The sequence below is a fragment of the Danio rerio genome, chromosome 17 (assembly GCF_049306965.1).
Source record: "Danio rerio strain Tuebingen ecotype United States chromosome 17, GRCz12tu, whole genome shotgun sequence".
NCBI lineage: Eukaryota > Metazoa > Chordata > Actinopteri > Cypriniformes > Danionidae > Danio > Danio rerio.
The window spans coordinates 7,665,314-7,685,910 of NC_133192.1; the positions used below are offsets into that span (position 1 = coordinate 7,665,314).

General features: G+C 39.5%; 2 protein-coding genes across 6 annotated transcripts in view; one reads left to right on the top strand and one right to left on the bottom strand.

Annotated features, from left to right (window-relative positions):
* On the bottom strand, positions 1–7,875 carry cenpo (centromere protein O). Of its 2 annotated transcripts, none has more exons than NM_001105702.2 (6): positions 7,688–7,875; positions 6,060–6,208; positions 5,217–5,370; positions 3,299–3,567; positions 532–694; positions 1–325 (listed from the first exon to the last, which is right to left on the bottom strand). In NM_001105702.2, the coding sequence occupies exons 1-6, from the start codon at positions 7,704–7,706 to the stop codon at positions 216–218; spliced, it is 864 nt and encodes a 287-aa protein (NP_001099172.2). In that variant the 5' UTR covers positions 7,707–7,875; the 3' UTR covers positions 1–215. The 2 variants fall into 2 exon arrangements, with proteins under 2 accessions (NP_001099172.2, XP_068070403.1); XM_068214302.2 differs by lacking the exon at positions 7,688–7,875 and adding an exon at positions 6,637–6,872.
* The window catches only part of slc5a6b (solute carrier family 5 member 6), a 20,225-nt gene continuing 7,492 nt past the window's right edge, over positions 7,865–20,597 (top strand). For 3 of the 4 annotated variants that reach the window (XM_005158575.6, XM_005158576.6, XM_068214465.2), the window contains exons 1-7: positions 7,865–8,250; positions 10,617–11,066; positions 13,358–13,423; positions 13,520–13,571; positions 13,656–13,723; positions 15,944–16,098; positions 16,432–16,572. In XM_005158575.6, coding sequence (XP_005158632.1) covers positions 10,719–11,066; positions 13,358–13,423; positions 13,520–13,571; positions 13,656–13,723; positions 15,944–16,098; positions 16,432–16,572 — 830 coding nt within the window. In that variant the 5' untranslated portion in view covers positions 7,865–8,250; positions 10,617–10,718. 4 annotated transcript variants of the gene reach the window in all.

Here is a 20,597-nt window from a genome sequence, read left to right on the forward strand (position 1 = left end):
TGGGTTCCAAAATATTTATGCTCATCAACGAAAAGTAGCAGCAAAGGGTGAGTAAATGAAGTATTTTTTTTTTACATTTTTGGGTCTTTATATAAAATCTTCATTTTAGTATATCTGCCTCTGAATATAAAAGCGTTTAACTGTTTAAGCCCACTGAAAGAGTTTCCAGGAAATGCTTTACATGTTCAATAAAGTTATTAATTTCCTCCTGTTTCTTAGACGATGCTTCCCATCCTCTTCATGGTCAGGAGAGCCGTGTGAGCCGGAGACTCCAGGAGTAAAGCCTGGTTTGTCTTCCACTGTGCAGATCCAGAAAGTGTTTTATCTACAAAAAAAGCAAGCATATGATACAAAATGAACGCCATCATTTCCTTTTCCGTCTCATAATAAAATACATGCTTTAGATTAAACTGTGCATCACCTTTATCAAGTAAAGATCCTTACATTTACTCTAAAATAAATTTCATGTCAATAACAGCAACATGGTTTGTTCACACTTGTAGTTCAGTTTCTCTTGGTATTGGATTGTACCTTCACTCTCAATGCTGACGTGTGTTGGGAGACTCTGTGTGAGATCTTTATACTCCAGCGTGCATAAAACAGCTCTGGGGGGCTCGCTTTGTGCTGAACACATGAGCACCAGAATATTGCACAGCTCATTGCTCTCCATCACCTCCACCGAACCAACAAGATCCTGCGGAAAAGACAATGCATTTTGACATAATGTTGATAAATATTAAAGATATTTACCATGTCACAAAATATACAGCTAAAAAAACAACTTAGGAGACTAGTTGATAATTCTGTTTCTTTGGGTTTGGTTTAAGTAAGACAGGGGTGTCCAAACGTAGTCCTGGAGGGCCGGTGTCCTGCATAGTTTAGCTTCAACTTCCTCCAGCACACCTGCCTGGAGCTTTCTAGTATGCCTAGAAAGAGCTTGATTAGCTGCTTTTGTTGTGTTTAATTGGAGTTGGAACTAAAATATGCAGGACTCCGGCCCTCCAAAACTGAGTTTGGGCAGCCCTGCAGTAAGGGTTTGGTTTAAGTAAAAATGTAAATATTTGAATTATTCTATTAAGGTCTGAACACATCCGTTCAGTTTTACCATTCGGTTTTATTTGACAGAAAGTGCACATTAATAATACAGAAATATTCACTGTGAGAGAATTAGCCAAAAGGCAATCTGCATCTGGACTGATGCTAAAATAGTCACCATGAAAATATAAAACAAAATTAAAGAATACATAGTTAAACACAAGCTTCAAAATACATGTTTACGCCAAAACACTATAACTAAATCCAACAAGTCAATATTTCACTAATAACACGTATACAAATATACAGTTGGAGTCAGAATTGTTAGCCCCTGTTTATTTTTTCCCCAATTCCTGTTTGATGGAGAGATTGCAGATTTTTTTTCAACACATTTGTAAACATAATATTTTTAATAACTCATCTCTAATAACTGATTTATTTTATCTTTGTCATGATGACAGTAAATAATATTTGACTAGATATTCTTCAAGACACTTCTATACAGCTTACAGTGACATTTAAAGGCTTAACTAGGTTAATTAAGTAAGCTAAAAAAGCTAACTTAAAAAATAAAAAATTAACTAAAAAAAATTAAAAACTGATTTTGTTCTGGCCGAAATAAAACAACTAAGACTTTCCCCAGAAGAAAAAATATTATCAGACAAGCTGCCAGGCTTTTAACAGGCACAAAAAAGGAGAGCACATCACACCTGTACTGGTTTCTCTACACTGGCTGCCAATCCAGTTTAGAATTCAGTAAAGTACTGTTGCATGTTTTTAAATCCCTCCATGGCCTGGCCCCTGAGTACATTTCTGAGATAATTAATATACATCAACCCGTGAGATCTTTATTTGAAATATCGAGGTGATAGTTTTTTCAGTAGCTGCTCCAAGACTTTGGAATGATCTTCCACTCTGCTTAAGAACAGCTCCAACTTTTGAGTCTTCAGAGGTCACTGAAAACACGCTTATTTTCCATAGCTTTAAATCATGTGTTGTGAGTTTATGTACTTTTGCATGTGTTTTTATGTACAGCACTTTGGTACCCATTGTGGTTTGTTGAAAGTGTTCTAGAAATAAATTGAAGTTTATACAATTATTGAGTATTATACTACATAAGCCCCTTTCACACAGTGATACCGGTAAATATCTGGAAAATTTCCGGAACGACTTTACCGGTATATTCAAAAAAGCGCTGTTCACACAGGCGAGGACGTTACGGAAATTTTCCGGAAAAGAGCATTCACACATCCATTCCAAAATACCGGTAAATTCTGACATCATTCACCACAAATGAGCTCTAAACGGCTGCGCTTGTATTTGTAAACATTTGACTAAATTACAAACTCTGTGGATGATCAATATTGTGAACAACTTTCGCAGGATCACTTTCGCATGTCGAGATGTTCATAATATGTGCGTGTGCAGACGCTCACAGGCTGTTTCACAGGCACACGCAAAGCTTGAAGGTAAACAAACAACGGCTTATCATAAGCATCTCATCGATGATTATTTACACAGTTGGCATTAAGAAGAACATATAAACGTGATCTGACTAACTTCTAGCAGCTAAATGTGTCTGGAAAAATATTCAAAGGCTTTTATTCTCACAAACCGCGCGGACGTAAATGTGTCTGACTGTTGTGATTGGCTAAAGCAGACGTCTCACGTCAGCACGTTCTAGACGTGCACGCGCTTATTACGGCAATCTTCCTTCTGCATTTACACAGCGCAGCATTCCGGCAAATTGCCGGTAATGTTACAACTTCTCTTTCCGGAAAATAGCCAGAACGAATTTACCGGTATTTTCAAAAAGGACCTGTTCACACATACAACCTTTCCGGAAAATTGCCGGCAATTTTCCGGAAAGGTCTGTATGTGTGAAAGGGGCTAATGACTTGCCTAATTACCCTTACTTGCCTAATTAACCTAGTTAAGCCTTTAAATGTCACTTTAAGCTGTATAGAAGTGTCTTGAAAAATATCTAGTCAAATATTATTTACTGTCATCATGGCAAAGACAAAAAAGAAATCAGTTAATAGAAATGAGCTATTAAAACTATTACATTTAGTAATGTGTTAAGAAAACATCTCTCCATTAAACAGAAATTGGGGAAAAAATAAACAGGAGGGCTTATAATTCTGACTTTAACTGTATATATGCAACCTTAAGAAGCATACTTTATCAGAAAAACTGAAAAATCTTACAGACCCAAAACACTTATAAAATAAACAGATAATATTAAACGCAGCAATCCTGATACCTTGACGAGTGTGACCTGCTGTCTGCGAGCAGCCAAAGCGTTGAGGTTCTGACTGACGGTTTGCAGGAAAACTTTGAGGTCTTTCTGCAGGCTCTGCTTGGCTAAAACCTCCAGAGGGAACGACGGGGGGATGTTATGGCGAGAGATCTGGACGGTGCGCATCAGGTCCAGCTCCATGTTATACGTGTCCAGATACACACCTTCGTAGGCAGTGTGAAACGACACACACACGCTCTTTCCTTCCTTACACTCCACCAAATCAAATCCACCTAAGAAAGAAACACAATGGATCAGGTCTAAAACAGAGGACTGAGCTCAGTAGGGTCATTTCCAGGTTTTCCATAACAGTATGAACCCTGAGTTTCTCTGTTCATCTTTTATTCTGCACCCAGGAGAGCCAAAAGTTCTATAACTTCCCTTACTGTAATATACCTAAAACACAGATTGCTGTAAAAACTCGTCAATAACAAGAAAGCATCGTCTCCAACTTGAAGAGTATTACAAGTCATCTCGTCAATGCCGGGGAAAGAGCTAAAGGGACCTTAAAGTTAAAATCACCTCATCATTTAATCTTGCTCATGTGATTTTAAACCTTTATGAGTTTATTTCTTCTGTTGAATACAAAAGAAGTTCAAGAGTTCACACTTAGCTGATGATTGATCATAAAGCGTGTTTGGCATGCTGTCCCGGGAGAGAGCCCTGAGCTCATAAGATCCTCGAGCCCTGGGCTTCTCCCGTTTGCAAGGCGAGAGGGGAGTTTGAGCTGAGGTAGATCTCGAGAACTCCCCTGCTGTAGATGATGAACAGATAGTGATCACTCTTAAGAGATAACGACTTACTAGAAGCATGTCTATGGTGCAGATTTGGATTAGTCAATTAGCTTAAGCTGCATGTTTTAGGACGGTGGGATGAAATTAGGGGGAAACCCACGTGAGCCCGGGGAGAGTGTGTAAACTCTGCACAGAAACATTGGCTGGCTTGGTAAAGACTAGAACCAGTGATGTTCTTGCTGTGAGGCAACAGTGCTAACCACTGGGCCACCGTGCCACCCATCTAGGAAAGGAGGAGGAGTAGAGGTGGAAGGAGGGATTCTTCAAAATGAAAATGGCTGTCATATGGAACTTAAGGCTCCTACACACCGGGACGTTTTTTGTTTGCATTTATCGTTAGCGTTTGACGAGAGGTTTTTCAGTGTTCAAACCTAAGCGCTTTCCGCTGGCGTCAAGCAGACGAGTATGCTAAATCAATCTTTCGACGTTAGATGGCGCAGCACAAATATAAGCTTCTGACACCCGGTTATAACACAGAAAAAGTGGAGAAGCGGAAGTTCACAGTCACACGCATATTGTTAAAGTTACTGGTGACTCGAACAAGCATGGATGGTTCAAGCAGCAGCTCCAGCTCTAGCGATGAAGAAATGATTATTGTTTACCAGTGCAATAAGCAGCTGCACGTTCTCACACCTCTGGGCACCTTCTTCAATGTGCGCTCGCATTGACAGTTTTGCGCTTGAGCGCCTCCAAGTGCTGTTTTCGGTATCTTCAGCAGCTCCGTGCACGTGAACAAAGGTGCCGATCTGATTGGTGGAGAAGGTTTTGATGCAGCGCGTCAAAACAAAAAAACGAGCATGAGGTGTTTTTTTTTTTAAATGACGCTTTTGCGCCTGCCGTTTTGCGCGTTGGTGTGCACGATCACATTGACGCCCTTTATATAGTTATGAGGCGTTAAACGTCGATGGAAAACGCGAGCAAAAACGTCTCGGTGTGCACGGGCCTTTAGGGTATTTATAGTGGCTTAGAAATGGTCTGATTGGTGAATCATAAATTGAATAATGCAGGACCAGCTGCAAGCAATCATAAGCATGTGATCCTCTCGAAATTAGTTTAAAAATAAACTTTGCATATTTGTATGTGTTTACCTATTAAATGATGTGCGTGCTGAAGATCTTTCAGCTGCATTTTCCAAGCTGTTAACAAAGACTGTTGTAGAGCTGCGAAGCCTCCAGTTTCATCATCCTCATCCTCTTCATCATATTCAAAAGGAAGATTTTTGCTGATTTTATCTTTCAGGGTCTGCAGTACATTGACAACAGGTATTAAAACATGCACCAAAACAATAATTACACCAATATTACACTGCAAAAAATGCTTTTCTTACTTAGATTTTTTGTCTTGTTTCGAGTTCAACTATCTAAAAATTCTCAAATCACAAAGAATTTCATAGACAAGCAAAACATATTGTCTTGTTTTGAGAAATAATATGCCAATATTAAGTGAGTTTTTCCTTAAAACAAGCAAAATAATCTGCCAAAAGGGTAAGCAAATTAATATTATGTCAAAAGGAAAAACAAGATTATTTTGCTTTCCACATTATCATTAATACACAGTAACTTCATTTATTTTCCTTCGGCTTAGTCTTTATTTCAGAGGTCACCACAGCGGAATGAAACTCCCAACTATTCCAGCATATGTTTTACGCAGCGAATGTCCAGTACTGGGAAACACTCATACACTCTCACATTACACTATCACACACACACACACACTCGTACACTCTGGCCAATTTAGTTTATTCAATTTACTTACATCGCATGTGTTTACACTGTGGGGGGAAACCGGAGCACCCGGAGGAAACCTACGCGAACACGGGGAGAACATGCAAACTCCACACAGAAATGCCAACTGGCCCAGTCGGGATTCGAACCAGCGGCCTTCTTGCTTTTTTAAACGAATGTCTCTGTAATATTTGAAAGCTTTCTCACCTTGATGACGTTGGCCTGATGTTTGAGTTGATCTCTTTTTGCACGGAGGCTCGCAGCTCTGACTTTCAGCATCTGTATCCTCTCAGACTGGTGCTGGTCCTGCTGTGCCACACCTGCCCTCTCCAGAGACATCAGGTGACCCAGAACTCCTGATATACATGTATGATATGACACACAAAACAATAATTACATATATAAAAAAAGAAATTCATTCATCTATTCATTCTCCTTCAGCTTAGTCTCTTATTCGTCAGGGGTCGCCACAGCAGAATGAATCGCCAACTATTCATTTCATGCAGCGGATGCCCTTCCAGCTGCAACTAAGTACTAGGAAACACCCATACACACTCATTCACACACACTCATTCACACACACTCATTCACACACACACACACACACACACACACAAACACACACACACACAAACACACACACACACACACACACACACACACACACACACACACACACACACACACACACACACACACACACACACACACACACACACACTACAGCTAATTTAGTTTCTTCAATTGACTTATAGGTCATGTCTTGTGGGAGAAACCGGAGCACCTGGAGCAAACCCACGCCAACATCTCGAACCAGCGACCTTCTTGCTGTGAGACAGAAGGGCTAACCACTGAGCCACCATGCCATCTCTCTTACTCCTCTCTGTTTGGTCTAGTCCAGGGGTCATCAATCTCGTTAATGGAGGTCAGGTGCCCTGCAGGGTTTAGCTCCAACTTGCCTCAACACACCTGCCTGGGTGTTTCAAGTATACCTAGTAAGAGCTTGATTAGCTTGATCAGGTGTGTTTGATTAGGGTTGGAGCTAAAATCTGCAGGACACCTGACCTCTAGAAAAAAGTTTGGTGATCCCTGGTCTAGTCTGATCAAGTGATCTAAATTATCATGTGACTCCCATTTGGCTCCCATTTTCCATTACCTTTATTGTTAGGCATTGACAATGTCAACATATTATCAACATGACGGAACCGTTTGCCTTTTTTTTCTCTCAGTAAACTGCTTGTCACTTAATCTTGCTGTTGTCTTTTGATTTTTGATATCCGACAGTGTGCACTTTTTATTCTAATATGACACATCAACCCACAGGAGGCATTAAATCTACATTCTAAAGGATAAGACAGATGTAAACAAAACTTTTACAACATTTATTCTACAAATGTGTTTCCATAGGGGGATATGTTCACAAAATTTGCCAGATTATCTACAACATATCTATCTATCTATCTATCTATCTATCTATCTATCTATCTATCTATCTATCTATCTATCTATCTGTCTGTCTGTCCGTCCATCCATCCATCCACCCATCCATCTATCTGTCCATCTATCTTACGTTATCTATTTATCCCTGTCTGTCTGTTTATGGGAAAAGTCTGATCTTCTTTATTTACACAACGTAAAAACATAACGACAAATTAAGTAATAGCCAAAAAACAGATTCAATATTTGCAAGTATAGACTTTAAAACATATTGTAGACACCTACAAAATAGCAGAAGACAATGTAATTGAGTCGAAATATGCGTTTTAAGAGCGACATGCTATTTTTAAACACGCCTCGACATACAATTTGACACATTTATACAGTCATGTGCTTACCTTGATCCATTGTTTCCATCTTTCTGTCAATTAAATTAGCTTTTAGCGCCGTAAATTGTCACTTTTGCTCATTTGTTTCCTTGCAAACACAACTGTTTTGAAATCTGGCGCGCTGTTGTTTGTTGTCATTCACGACCTCGGAAGCAAACACAAAACACGCTCGGGCGCATCATCACTGCGCGCTGTTTGCGCAGCCGCGTAATCTGCAGATGAATATACACTGTTATACCCCACGTGGTTGCATTTTTATACAAGAATGCGCATTTTATATGATTTCAAATTATAGTGTACATCAAACTTTTTACAAGCACGTATGTCGATAATATATACCAGCAGCATACGTGTGTGCTGGGACAAATGCAAACAGCCACTAAGTACATTTAGATAGCAAATGTGTGTGTGTTTGACTGTCAAAGTGTGTGTCAGTAACCTTCAGGCGTAATGGCAGCAGTAACATTGGTGCTGTGTGTGGGAGGTGTGTGTTTCTGACAGTCCTGTGAGTGTGTGTCGGAGGAAATACATCGAGTGTGTTAAGCTTCAGATGATTTGACTGACCGTTTCAGGTAAGAACACCTGTAAATCTCTAACACCTACACACACATACAGTACACGTGCACCTGTTGTGTTTGTGTATATGCTGATCATTGACAATGCGTTCACAAACTGTACAAACCCACAACAACAAGGAAGTGAAACAGAACAACTTGGTGTTAGGGATAACTAACATTAATCAAACGCGAGTTTATTTATGTGTATGTTTATTTAATTATGTGTATTATGGTCTTGAGAAATGCATTTGGGGTAAAGTTGAAACTGCAATCTCGTGGCGTCTCTTTTGCATGCTAGTTGTTACTGCCAGGAACTGTTAACTCTGTAGTGCCTGGAGGTTTGGTGTTTGTTTACCATCCTTTGTTAACCCATGGGAACCCAACATCAAATGTGCAATAATAAAATCATCGTGCTTTAGTATATAGCATGTTACTGAATGTTTCTGATTAGATTTGGGCTCTGGAAGTAGAAATCATCTCATTTTTTTAATGACTCATTTCTAGATAAACTATGAACTAGTATGAGGTTGTTCAATTTATGGCTTTTAAAATTATTTTAAAAAGTTTTAATATGTGCTGTTTTAACAGTAACCACAACAGCTTAGTTGCTGGTTGTTGCAATGGAACACTATAAAATGCATTTTAATATTATATATGTTATATTTTCATTCATTTTCTTGTCGGCTTAGTCCCTTTATTAATCCGGGGTCGCCACAGCGGAATGAACCGCCAACTTATCCAGCAAGTTTTTAAGCAGCGGATGCCCTTTCAGCAGCAACCCATCTCTGGGAAACATCCACATTCACACACACACTCATACACTACGGCCAATTTAGCCTAACCAATTCACCTGCAGCATGTCTTTGGACTGTGGGGGAAACCAGAGCACCCGGAGGAAACCAACGCGAAGGCAGGGAGAACATGCAGACTCCACACAGAAACGCCAACTGAGCAGAGGTTCGAACCAGCGACCTTCTTTCTGTGAGGCGACAGCACTACCTACTGCGCCACTGCCTCGCCTTATATATGTTATATTTCTGTATTATTAATGAAATATAAATCAATATTTGACATTTAAAATTTTTATAAATATAAAACATATTTTAAAAATCGTTTATAATATTTAAATTTGGTTACATTTATGCTCTTTAAAATTATTAAAAACGTTTAGTTTTCGTTTTGAAAAGTGACCACAGCTACATATTTAATAATGGCTGGACATTGCAATAAAACATTATAAAATACATTTTTAATAATAATAATACATGTACAGTTAAATTCAGAATTATTAACCCCCCTGTTTATTTTTTCCCCATTTTCTGTTTAACGGAGAGAAGATTTCTTCAGCACGTTTCTAAGCATGATAGTTTTAATAACTCATCTCTAATTACTGATTTATTTGATCTTTGCCATGATGACAGTAAATACTATTTGACTAGATATGTTTCAAGACACTTCTATACAGCCTAAAGTGACATTTAAAGGCTTCACTAGGTTAATTACAGTAGGTTAACTGGGCAGGTTAGAGTAATTAGGCAAGTTATTGTATAACTATGGTTGGTTTTGTAGACTATAGAAAACAAATATATAACTTCATATATAACTGGTTCAGAGGTTGCAAATGAAAGGAGACGATCGACGCACAGCTTTAATGTAAAGAAAGTGGGATAGAATGGAAAAATACGGGAGAATTTCGGCAGAAACGGGAAGGTTTACATGAATAAAGTGAACAGAAAGTGTTTGTGGAGTTTTGCAAGAGAACGCAAAACATCTTTGCGAGGGAACGCAAAAACCTTAGAAATATGTTTTTCTATCACACTTTTTTTTTCTCTTCCACCCAGTTTTTTTTCTTCTACCAAATTTTTTTCCTCACCATCACTTTCCTTTCGGGTCTCTGTACAACAACAACAACAATAAACCAATAGTTTTATATTTGTATTTACTTTTCTGTTGCATAACCTCCATTTCTCCAGATTTAGACTCTTATTATTATTATTATTATTGTTGTTGTTCATATTTTTGTTATTGTTGTTATAATTTTAAGGTCATAAGCAGTTGTGCAAGCATTTCCATGCATACTGTGCATGACTCTATGTTACAAATACAATAGGAATTTGAATGCAATAGGAAATGTTCATTACTAGTGTTTCCCAGCCCTGTTCCCAGAGGCACACCAACAGTACATATTTCGGATGTCTCCTTTATCTAACCTTGATTACCTTCAAGTTTTGGAATCTCTTTTAAAGTTCTGATGAGTTGATTAGGTGTGTTTGGGTAGGGGGAGTTTAAAATGGTGTGCCTTTAGGAACAGGGTTGGGAAACACTGCATTTCTAGCACACACATATCCTGACTGACTAATAAGTGCATTATCTTTGATCAGTTTCAGCTCGTCGTCATCAGATTGGCAGAGCGATGGCTTTGACCTTCGCCCTGATCACGCAGCGGAGACTCTAATATCACGCTTCATGCCTGCAGTCTCAGCATGGATCCCGCAGGGCACAAGTACTTCACTGTTATTGATTATGTGATATTTGGGTTATTGCTGGTGGCCTCCATGTCCATCGGCCTGTACTACGCCTTCACTGGAGGACGGCAGAGCACCACACAAGAGTTCCTGATCGCCGACAGGAGCATGAAGTGTCTGCCGCTCTCTCTGTCTCTCATGGCCACTTTCCAGTCAGCTGTGGCCATCATTGGCACCCCGGCTGAGGTGTACGCCCATGGCACGCAGTATTGGTTCATTGGCTGCTCATATGTCCTGGGTCTCCTGATTCCAGCACACATTTTCATTCCCCTGTTCTACAGACTGCACCTCACCAGTGTTTATCAGGTACACAGCCTTTTAACGTTCCCCTATTGTGCTGTTTTAAAGCTATTTCCATTTTGTTTTGGATTCTTCTATAATAGATATAGTGTACATGGTCATGTCCAAGGTTAAAAAACACTGTAGTCACAATATTCACTGCAGAGTCAAGGTCTTTTCTCACTGTCTGAGATGACACATTTTCAAACTCCGCCTTATTGAGAGCCTACTCTGATTGGTCAAATGGTCCAAATCTGCTCTGATTAGATGACTCTGTTCTGCTCTAAGTGGTTAGATGGCTTTGCTGTTTTCTGATTGGTCAGATGACCCTACCCTACTCTACTCGCTATGATTGGCCAGTTGACCCTACCCTTCTCTACTCCAAGTGGCCTGATCATACTTCTCTACCCTTTCCTGATTGGTTGGATGGCTATATTCTGCTCTGATTGGTCAGATGGCCCTACTCTGCTAGAATTGGCCAGATGACCCTACCCTACTATACTCGCTATGATTGGTCAGTTGACCCTTCCCTTCTCTACTCCAAGTGGCCTGATGATTTTTCTCTACTCTTTTCTGATTGGTTGGATGGCTATATTCTGCTCTGATTGGTCAGATGGCCCTACTCTGCTAGGATTGGCCAGATGACCCTACCCTAATCTACATTGCTCTGAATGACCAGAAGATCCTATCCTACTCTACCCTGTTCTGATTAGTTAGATGGCCATATTCTACTTTGCTATGATTAGTCAGGTGACTCTATTCTGCTCTGATTGGCCAAATTAATATACCCTACTCTGCTCTAATTGGTCAGATGGCTATAGTCTGCTCTGATTGACCAGATGACCCTACCCTACGCTACTCTGATTGGCCAGATGGCTATAGTCTGCTCTGATTGGTCAAATGGCCATATTCTGCTCTGATTGACAAGATGACCCTACTTTGCTCTGATTGGTCAGATGGCTATATTCTGCTCTGATAGGTCAGAGGACCCTACCCTGCTCTGTTCTGATTGGTCAGATGGTCATATTCTGCTCCAATTGGTCAGATGAATCTACTCTGCTATGATCGGCCAGATGACCCTGCCCTACTCTGCTCTGATTGGCCAGATGACCCTAACCTACTCTGTTCTGACTGGTCAGATGGCACAACTGTGCTATGATTGGTCAGATGATCCTACCCTAATCTACCCTACTCTATTCTGATTGGTCAGATGGCTATACTCTGCTCTGATTGGTCAGAGGTACCTCCCCTACTCTGCTTTGATTGGTCAGATGACCCTACCCTACTCTTCCCAGATGGCCCTGCTCTGCTCTAATGAGTGAAATGGTCATATTCTGCTCTGATTGGTCAGATGACTCTACTCTGCTATGAATGGCCAGATGACCCTATCCTACTCTGTTCTGATTAGTCAGATGGCTCTACTGTGCAATGAATGGCCAGATGACCCTACCCTAATCTACCCTACTGTGTTCTGATTTGGTCAGATGGCTATAGTCTGCTCTGATAAGTTAGAGGACCCTACCCCACTCTGCTCTGATGGGTCAGATGGCTCTTCTCTGCTCTGATTGGCCAGATGACCTTATCCTACTCTGCTCTGATTAGTCAGATGACCCTACTCTGCTCTGATTAGTCAGATGACCCTACTCAGCTCTGATTGGCCAGATGACCCTACCCTACTCTGCTCTGATGGGCCAGATTATCCTACCCTAATCTGTTCTGATTGGTTAGATGGCTTTACTCTGATTGGCCAGATTAATCTTTCCTATTTTGCTCTGATTGGCCAAATGTCTATAGTCTGCTCTGATTGTTCAGATGCCTCTGCTCTGATAGGTCAACACATTTTAGAAACCAAACACTCAATATATCAGAATGTCTTCCTCAGCACTTGTAATCAACAGTGCTACAAACCATATAAACTCAAGCTGTTGATATGTCCTTATTTTGGAACATCATGCAAAGAGTTATTTGCTTTGGCAGCACAGAAAATGGCATCTTCTCAAAATGTCAACAACACAAACCTGACTTTTCCCAGTGTTTCAGTGTGACAGTAGATAGGTGTTATTTGCAGGCAGTCAATAAAGACCGTAGACGGATATAATGCAAAGTTTTTTGGAAATAAAATGATGTACTCATGACCTGTTTTTTAAAACTTTGCAGACATTTTTTTCATGCGCAAACAGCTACATTGCACATTACATGAAAGCGTATATCACAAAAAGCATAATGGAGCACTTTAAAATATTCTCCATATTAATAAAGCCATATCCTTGTATCTAAATTGACACTGTATTCTTTGTCGTCTTTGATTCACCTCACAGTATTTGGAGCTGCGCTTCTGCAAAGCCGTCCGCATATGTGGCACTGTTACATTCATCTTTCAGATGGTAAGTAGAAGAAAGCTTTAGTTTTACTTATACTTTCAGTTTTGCATATTTATAGTATTGCATGATTAAAGTTACCGGGTGGATTTCTTTTTGCAGGTTATTTATATGGGTGTTGGCATCTATACACCTGCTCTCGCGCTGAATGCAGGTATAATCTAATAATATATAATCAAAATGTGGCATATTTAATGCATACAGATAATAGACTGTGCTTTGACATGTTTGTCTCCAGTTACTGGTTTTCATTTATGGGGAGCAGTGTTGGCGACTGGATTAGTGTGCACTCTTTATACAGCACTGGTAAGAACATTTTATCAGTCGTTATATAGTTTGCTTTTATCCGGTCCTGTTGTACACAGTTCAGTTTTGTCAATTTGCATCAGCTTCGCATCTGAAATGTTTTTTTTTTTGTTTTTTTTTTTGCTTAAAGCATCTAAAGTTGGTCATTAACCCGATAGAGCAAAGATTTATACCTCATACCTCATTATATTTTATACTCTCATTTTTAAAGGGTCTGAATAATCAACATGATCAAAACTTTGCTGAAGAAAGTATATAAATGCCACAAATTATATTTGTTTACTTTTAGCTTCTATTGAATCATTAATTAAGAAAATACAAAAAAAAACTTTATGGATATGGGCGTACGTCAAGCCAGACTTATCCTGATTCCCATGGCTCTGAGCTGGTTATGGAAATTCAAAATTGACCCAAAACAAACCTCATGATTGGCAATGAAAGTTCAGAAAAGTGGTTCAACCTGCGTACTAAGAGCCGTGGGATTTTTTTATTTATTTTTTGGTAATATTTTAAGATGAATACTTATTGGGATGAAGACACTTTGATTTATATTTTTAGAAAAATGTTCAGATGTATCAAACATGATTTGTCAGGCTTTTAATCAGCGTTTATTTCCAGCACCTTTAATTTCGCTGTTTATCAGAGGTGAAATGATCCCACCGAGCCTCAAAAACACTTAAAACATCAACCCAATAGAGCATAGATTTATACTTCATCATATTTTATACTTCCATTTCTAAAGTCTCTAAATGATCGACATGATCAAAACTTTGCTGCAGAAAATATAGAATTGCTATAAATTATATATGTAAATTTGTTTACTTTTAGCTTCTATTGAGTCTTTAATTAAATACAAAAAAAACCTTTATGGATCTGGGCGTAGGTCAAGCAAGACTTATACTGATCCCCTTGGCTCTGCGCTGGGTGTGGAAAATCAAAATTGACCCAAAACAAACCTAATGATTGGCTATGATTGGCAATGACAATTCACAAAAATAGTTTGACCTGCGTACTAAGAAAAAAAATTTTTTTTTGGTAATATTTAAAGATGAATACCTATCAGGATGAAGACACTTTGATTTTATATTTTTTGAAAAATGTTCAGATGTGAGTATCAAACATGATTTGTCAGGTTTTTGATGAGCGTTTATTTCCAGCACCTTTACTTTTGTTGTTAGGGTTTGTTGTTAACCCTAACCCTAACTCTAATCAGAGGTGAAATGATCCCTTCCCAAACACTTAAAATCTCATATTTTGAGAAACACTTATACATGTATGTTCATACCTCAACCATCACCTTATTGCATGCATTATATAAAGGGTAATGAACTGAGAAAGTAAATTCCATTGAGCTTTTGGCAGACAAGAGGTCACAGTCCAATAAAGAGTTAAAAACTTGTGGTTCCTCTAAAATCTGCTTATATTTAAAATCCACAAGCTCTGGAATGTTAATAGGGTGGATAAGCCCCGCCTCCACAGAAGATCAACGCCCACTTCTACTTCACTGCCTGTTTAGCTCTATTAATATGCAAAACTCTTAGCCAATCACAGCAGTGGGCGTATATATCTGCGTCTACAGTCAGCCACACCCATTCAAACACAGTGTTCTGAGGATTGAGGGTCAAAATAGCACAGAAATATGCTTCTAAATTATGTTTTTAATGTACTTTTTAAAAAAAAATTGATATTTAACTAAAATTAAATTAAAGTGGAAGAGTTTAAAGCTAAGGAGCTTCAATTGTAAAACTACTGAATTATTGGGAGATCCAGATGAGCTCTTTTGACCTCTGAATAGTTTTAACTTCTGAATAACAAGGTTTTCTTTTTACTTATGAGCTGTACATACATCATTAATTCATTCACTTTCCTTCGGCTTTCCCTTTATTCATCAGAGGTCACCACAGCGGTCCATAAACATCCATACACACTCTGACACTACTCCATTCTGACACTACTGACAATTTAGTTCATCCAGTTCACGTATAGTGCATGTCTTTGGACTGTGAGGGAAACCAGAGGAAACCCACGCCAACACAGGGGGAGAACATGCAAACTCCACACAGAAATGCCAACTGGTCCAGCCGGGACTTGAACCAGCGACCTTGCTTTGAGGCGACAGTGCTAACCACTGAGCCACCGTCTCAGCAGGTCTGAGAAGATGATTGTGCTGTGATTTGTTAGCTGTTGTGATTTATTGTGTGTGTTGTTTCCTGCTGGTAGGGTGGGCTGAAGGCGGTGGTCTGGACGGATGTTTTCCAAACAGTGGTCATGTTCACTGGTCAGCTGGCCGTCATCATTGTTGGTGTTCACCAGGCTGGTGGTCTTTCTGAAGCCTGGGGTAAAGTCAGAGACGGTGGACGCATCTCTGGGATTGAGTATGTTCACTTTAAATGGTTCACTTTAAAAGCTATTGTTTTAACTGTAGCTGATGATAAACAGTACAAATGACACATTTGACCTCTTCCCAACAAGAGAAACCACCAACAATCAGAAATGCATGATTTTACAGTATGCTGTCATGGCTTTGCAATCAAAAAATGTCATTGTAATGGAAGTCAATAGGCAAAGACAGCCACAAACATAACAAAAGGGTAGTCAATTTGAACAGTACACAAGGGTAAATTCTGTAGTGTAATCTTGCATAGGCATCAGCTAAAGTGAACAGACGCACAAATGGTTCTTCATTGATTCTCTCTCTGTGTGTTCAGCCTGAATCCTGACCCGACGGTGAGACACACGTTCTGGACGTTGGCTGTTGGAGGAGTGTTTCTCATGCTGTCTCTGTATGGAGTAAACCAGGCCCAGGTTCAGCGCTACCTCAGCTCTCGAACAGAGAGAGAAGCCGTCATGTAAGTGCTCATTTCAGTGACTGACCCTTATGCCGAGTTCAGACTGCATGATTTTAGCCCCGATTATAGAAATCGTAGACAAATGGCTGAAATCGCAGGCAAATCGGTGCTCGTGCACGTGAGTGACAATAACACAGTGTGAACTATCAAAGACGTGTTCTGAGAGAATCACAGATGAGTCGCCGATGCCTGTGAAAAATTTGGCATGCTGAATATCTAGAGGTGTCGGCATGATTCAAATCATGCTGTTTGAAATTAGTTTTTTTTTTTTATATAATTTTTTATTTGTAGTAGCAATAAACACAGTACAATGATTCCACTTAAGAGAAAACATTTCCCACTGCTTAACATTTTTCTTTTTCACAAACTCTAAAGTAACAGAACACAAAAAAAAAATAATTTCATTAAATACAATATATGAAAATAACAGTAAAATGGTAACATAAATAATATCAATACTAAATTTCCATAGGTCAGAGAGGGTCAAATCTTTATTTATTTATTCAACTTTAGGTTATTATCAACTGTGAATTACTAATTTAAAGAGAGGATTAAGAGGGGGAGTGCAATGGGTCGTAAATTGAAAAATGTTTGTTATGTGGATGGGAATTAGATAGTAATAGTTTGATATTTCTATGAAGATTGGATGGAGCAATCTAACGTAATCAGTCCACTTGGACCAGATGTTTCTAAATGTATTAATTTGGAGTCGAAGGGAGAATGTAATTTTTTCCATCACATAGATATTATATACTATCTCTAGCCATTCTTGGGTTGTTGGGGATTCAGGAAGTAACCAGTGTCTTGTAATTGCTTTTTTGGCTGCGATTATTAAAATATCAAGTAAGTATTTATCAGATTTACATATTTGGATATCAGAGCTTCCAAAATAAATAACTATAAATTGAAAGGGTAGTGTAATATTAAGTATGTTTTCTATTACTCCATGTACTTCTACCCAAAATTGTTTTATTACTGGACATTCCCAAAAAATGTGCCAGTGATTAGGTTCCTGAGACCCGCATAGTCTCCAGCACTTAGTGTCCTTTCCTGTGGTGTGAAATTAGTTTTGACTGAAAATAACATCAACGATCGCCTACAGCCAATGAGAGAGCAGCTTTCACTAGTGTGTGTGTACCTGCAGGCCAGCGGGAGGTTGAGTGAGAAGTTAAAAGCGCTCGTTTTCTGGTTTATTTGGACCCAAGAAATGAAGGAAAAACTAGTGGAGGTTTGACAGGAGCACCAGTGTCTGTTTGATGTTTCATACAGAAAGTTAAAAAAGAAAGTTGAGGAGAAATTGCTAATTTCCTTCAAACCCAGGTGAGCAAATATGCACATTTTCTACCCCATTAAAGGCTTCTTTCTCGTTGTGTAGTTAATAACAAAAAATATACGACGTGTTTTTGGCTGTGAGACGTAGTTTGGACAAAGTTGTCGGCGATTATTCCTATTGTAAAATCATGCAATGTGAATGTCCCTGTCGCCGATCTATCTTGCAGTGTAAACAAAGCAACGATGAAACGCTAGCCCAGATAGTCAAGCAGTGTGAAAACATCTGTGACACGACTACTTTAAAAATCATGCACAGGCTGCTTTCACACCTGTGAATCGATTCAGTTGTTCTGAAATAGGGATTAAAATTGTTACATTGTTGCTCTTTGTTCTTGGTGCGGTTCGCTTTCACATTGCAAAGTTTCTAAACGGACCAAAAGAGCTAAAACAACTCACGTGTGAGTAAACTCTCCTCACATTGGTCAGAGTTTCAGGGTTTATTTTGCAGAGTCCCGCTCAGCTGTCAGGGGGGTGGTGGTTTGGTGGTGTTTGACAGAGTGCACCCGACGTGTCTGAAGAGCGAGGAGAGGTGCAGTGGGGAGGGCTGAGATGGGTGGGCGACGTATTTTAGGAGCGGGAGGGTTACCGGGAGATTATCACTCATTTGCGGGCATCCGGGAGTCTCTGTGCATTTGCGGGAGACTCCCGGAACTTCACTGGAATGACCTCCTGCCCAACCCATAATTCTCTCTTCATATAGCCGTATACCTATTACATAGCAATAAAACACTGTGATATAGCCGGGCTCGGATCGTATCGCTTTCTCACTACAATCGATCAGCTCCAGAGTTTGTTTCAGTCGAGCCGAGACCACCTCATTCAGGCGATCTCAGACCGATTGTTTGCGTGGCTTTTTTTTTTCTACTGAGAGCTGATTACATGTAGTAAAGTAGGCATTTCATTTAGAAAGATCTGGCAAAGTGTTTGGGGAGAGTTATTACATCCTAACAGACCATTTCTGTTTGTTGTCAACTGACAGCTGGAGAGGCGTGGCTAAGTGTGTTAGCCACGCCCAATACCTTAGACTGATGTAATCTGAGAATTTAACTGAAAACAAACAGGAAGTGCGTTTTCAGACTTCAATTTTAGGGCAGGCAATTTTTGTTTCTTAATGACATGCACGGATGAATTGTTCACCACTTGCAATGTGAGCTAACAAAATCAGTAGGGTTAGTTTTGATTTCATGTGTACGTTAATGACAAATATGGGCTGTTTACATCTGATCACTTTATGTTAGGGTTGGGCGATGTCGACCATTTTTGCATCATACGATGTCTTATATAAAACAGCGATGGACGATGGCATTGTCGTCATTGGCAGCGGTGAATTAATTATGAATAATTAATTAATTCATAACAAATAAATTATTTGTACCCTACCGTTTTAACTACCTGACACGCATGGTCTTAGTTTAACCCATAAACAAATCGTACAGTAAATGAATAAAGATAAGTTACACACATGATTACCACCTGTCAATCACTTTTTTTCGCAGGACTCGTGAATATAAATAGGCAGTGATCTGTGTCATTATAATCCAACCCTACTAACCTATTTAAGTGTTTCACCTAACATTATAATAGGAGGACGCCCCGCCCTCCCAATGGCTTTCCTCGCCCCCCCTTATTTTTTATAAAGCGCCAGATCACAACTTTTAATAAGCTAAATAGCCGTATGTAATATATTATTTACACAATGGCATGCAGGGCTCGAAATTGCACCATTTGGTCGCATATGCGCCCAAAATTTAATCTATGCAACCTAATAATATATTTGGGAGCATATGTACAACTGCATATGATTGTAGTGCGACCTGTTGATTTTTTTTGTGCTGAATCGCTCTTCACTATCGCTTTATTGGTTCTGTCAATCACCCAAGGCTTTACGCTGTCAGATGATGGAGCTTTTGTGACCACAAACAGCTGAAGTCTTAGGAAGACACAATGAAAAGTACACTGGTTTGCAAACCCACCCAAAGTTACAAATAATGGCACTGATGAGAGCGATCATGTGTCAAATGTTGATTTGCTAGCCGAGATCAACTGAGTGTTTTCGGAGAGACTGCTGAAAGACTCGGAGAGGATCAGCTGTTTAATGGCCCAAATCTCGATGCGTTGCATTCACTCCGTGTTCAGGGCAAATGGCTGCTAAATGTAGTTTTTAACACTGCGTAGACCTTTTTTTGGCTGCTGCATGGAGGGCGCCATAGCGACCAGCGTCTTCCGGTAGAATGTTTAGATTTTCCGTTTACATCGTTTACAACCGGCAATTTGCGCTCCCAAAATGGATGTCAATAGTGTTTTGAGTGGATTGCGAAGTGTTTTTGTGACGCACAACTCTGAAAAGTGTGTGTTAAAGCCGTTTAATCTGTCAGATGTGGTTCAAGCGCGAGAGAAAAACATTCTCCTAGTTCACGTGTCTGCTATCAGAAATACAGTGTGTGTGTGTTTCCCCGGCCTGTCAGCTGTTAGCTCAGCGGTTCTTCAACACACACACACACACACACACACACACACAAATGCTCACACCACATCACTGCATCATTGATCAAACCAGATTTCTGGCATGAAACTTAACAGGTATGTAAGTCATGCAATTTACAAAAATGACTAATAAAAGTCTGTTACTGATACTCTGCTGGCGGGAGCAGTTCAGTTTCATGTAGTGTGTTGTTTTTACTACGGTTTGTGTT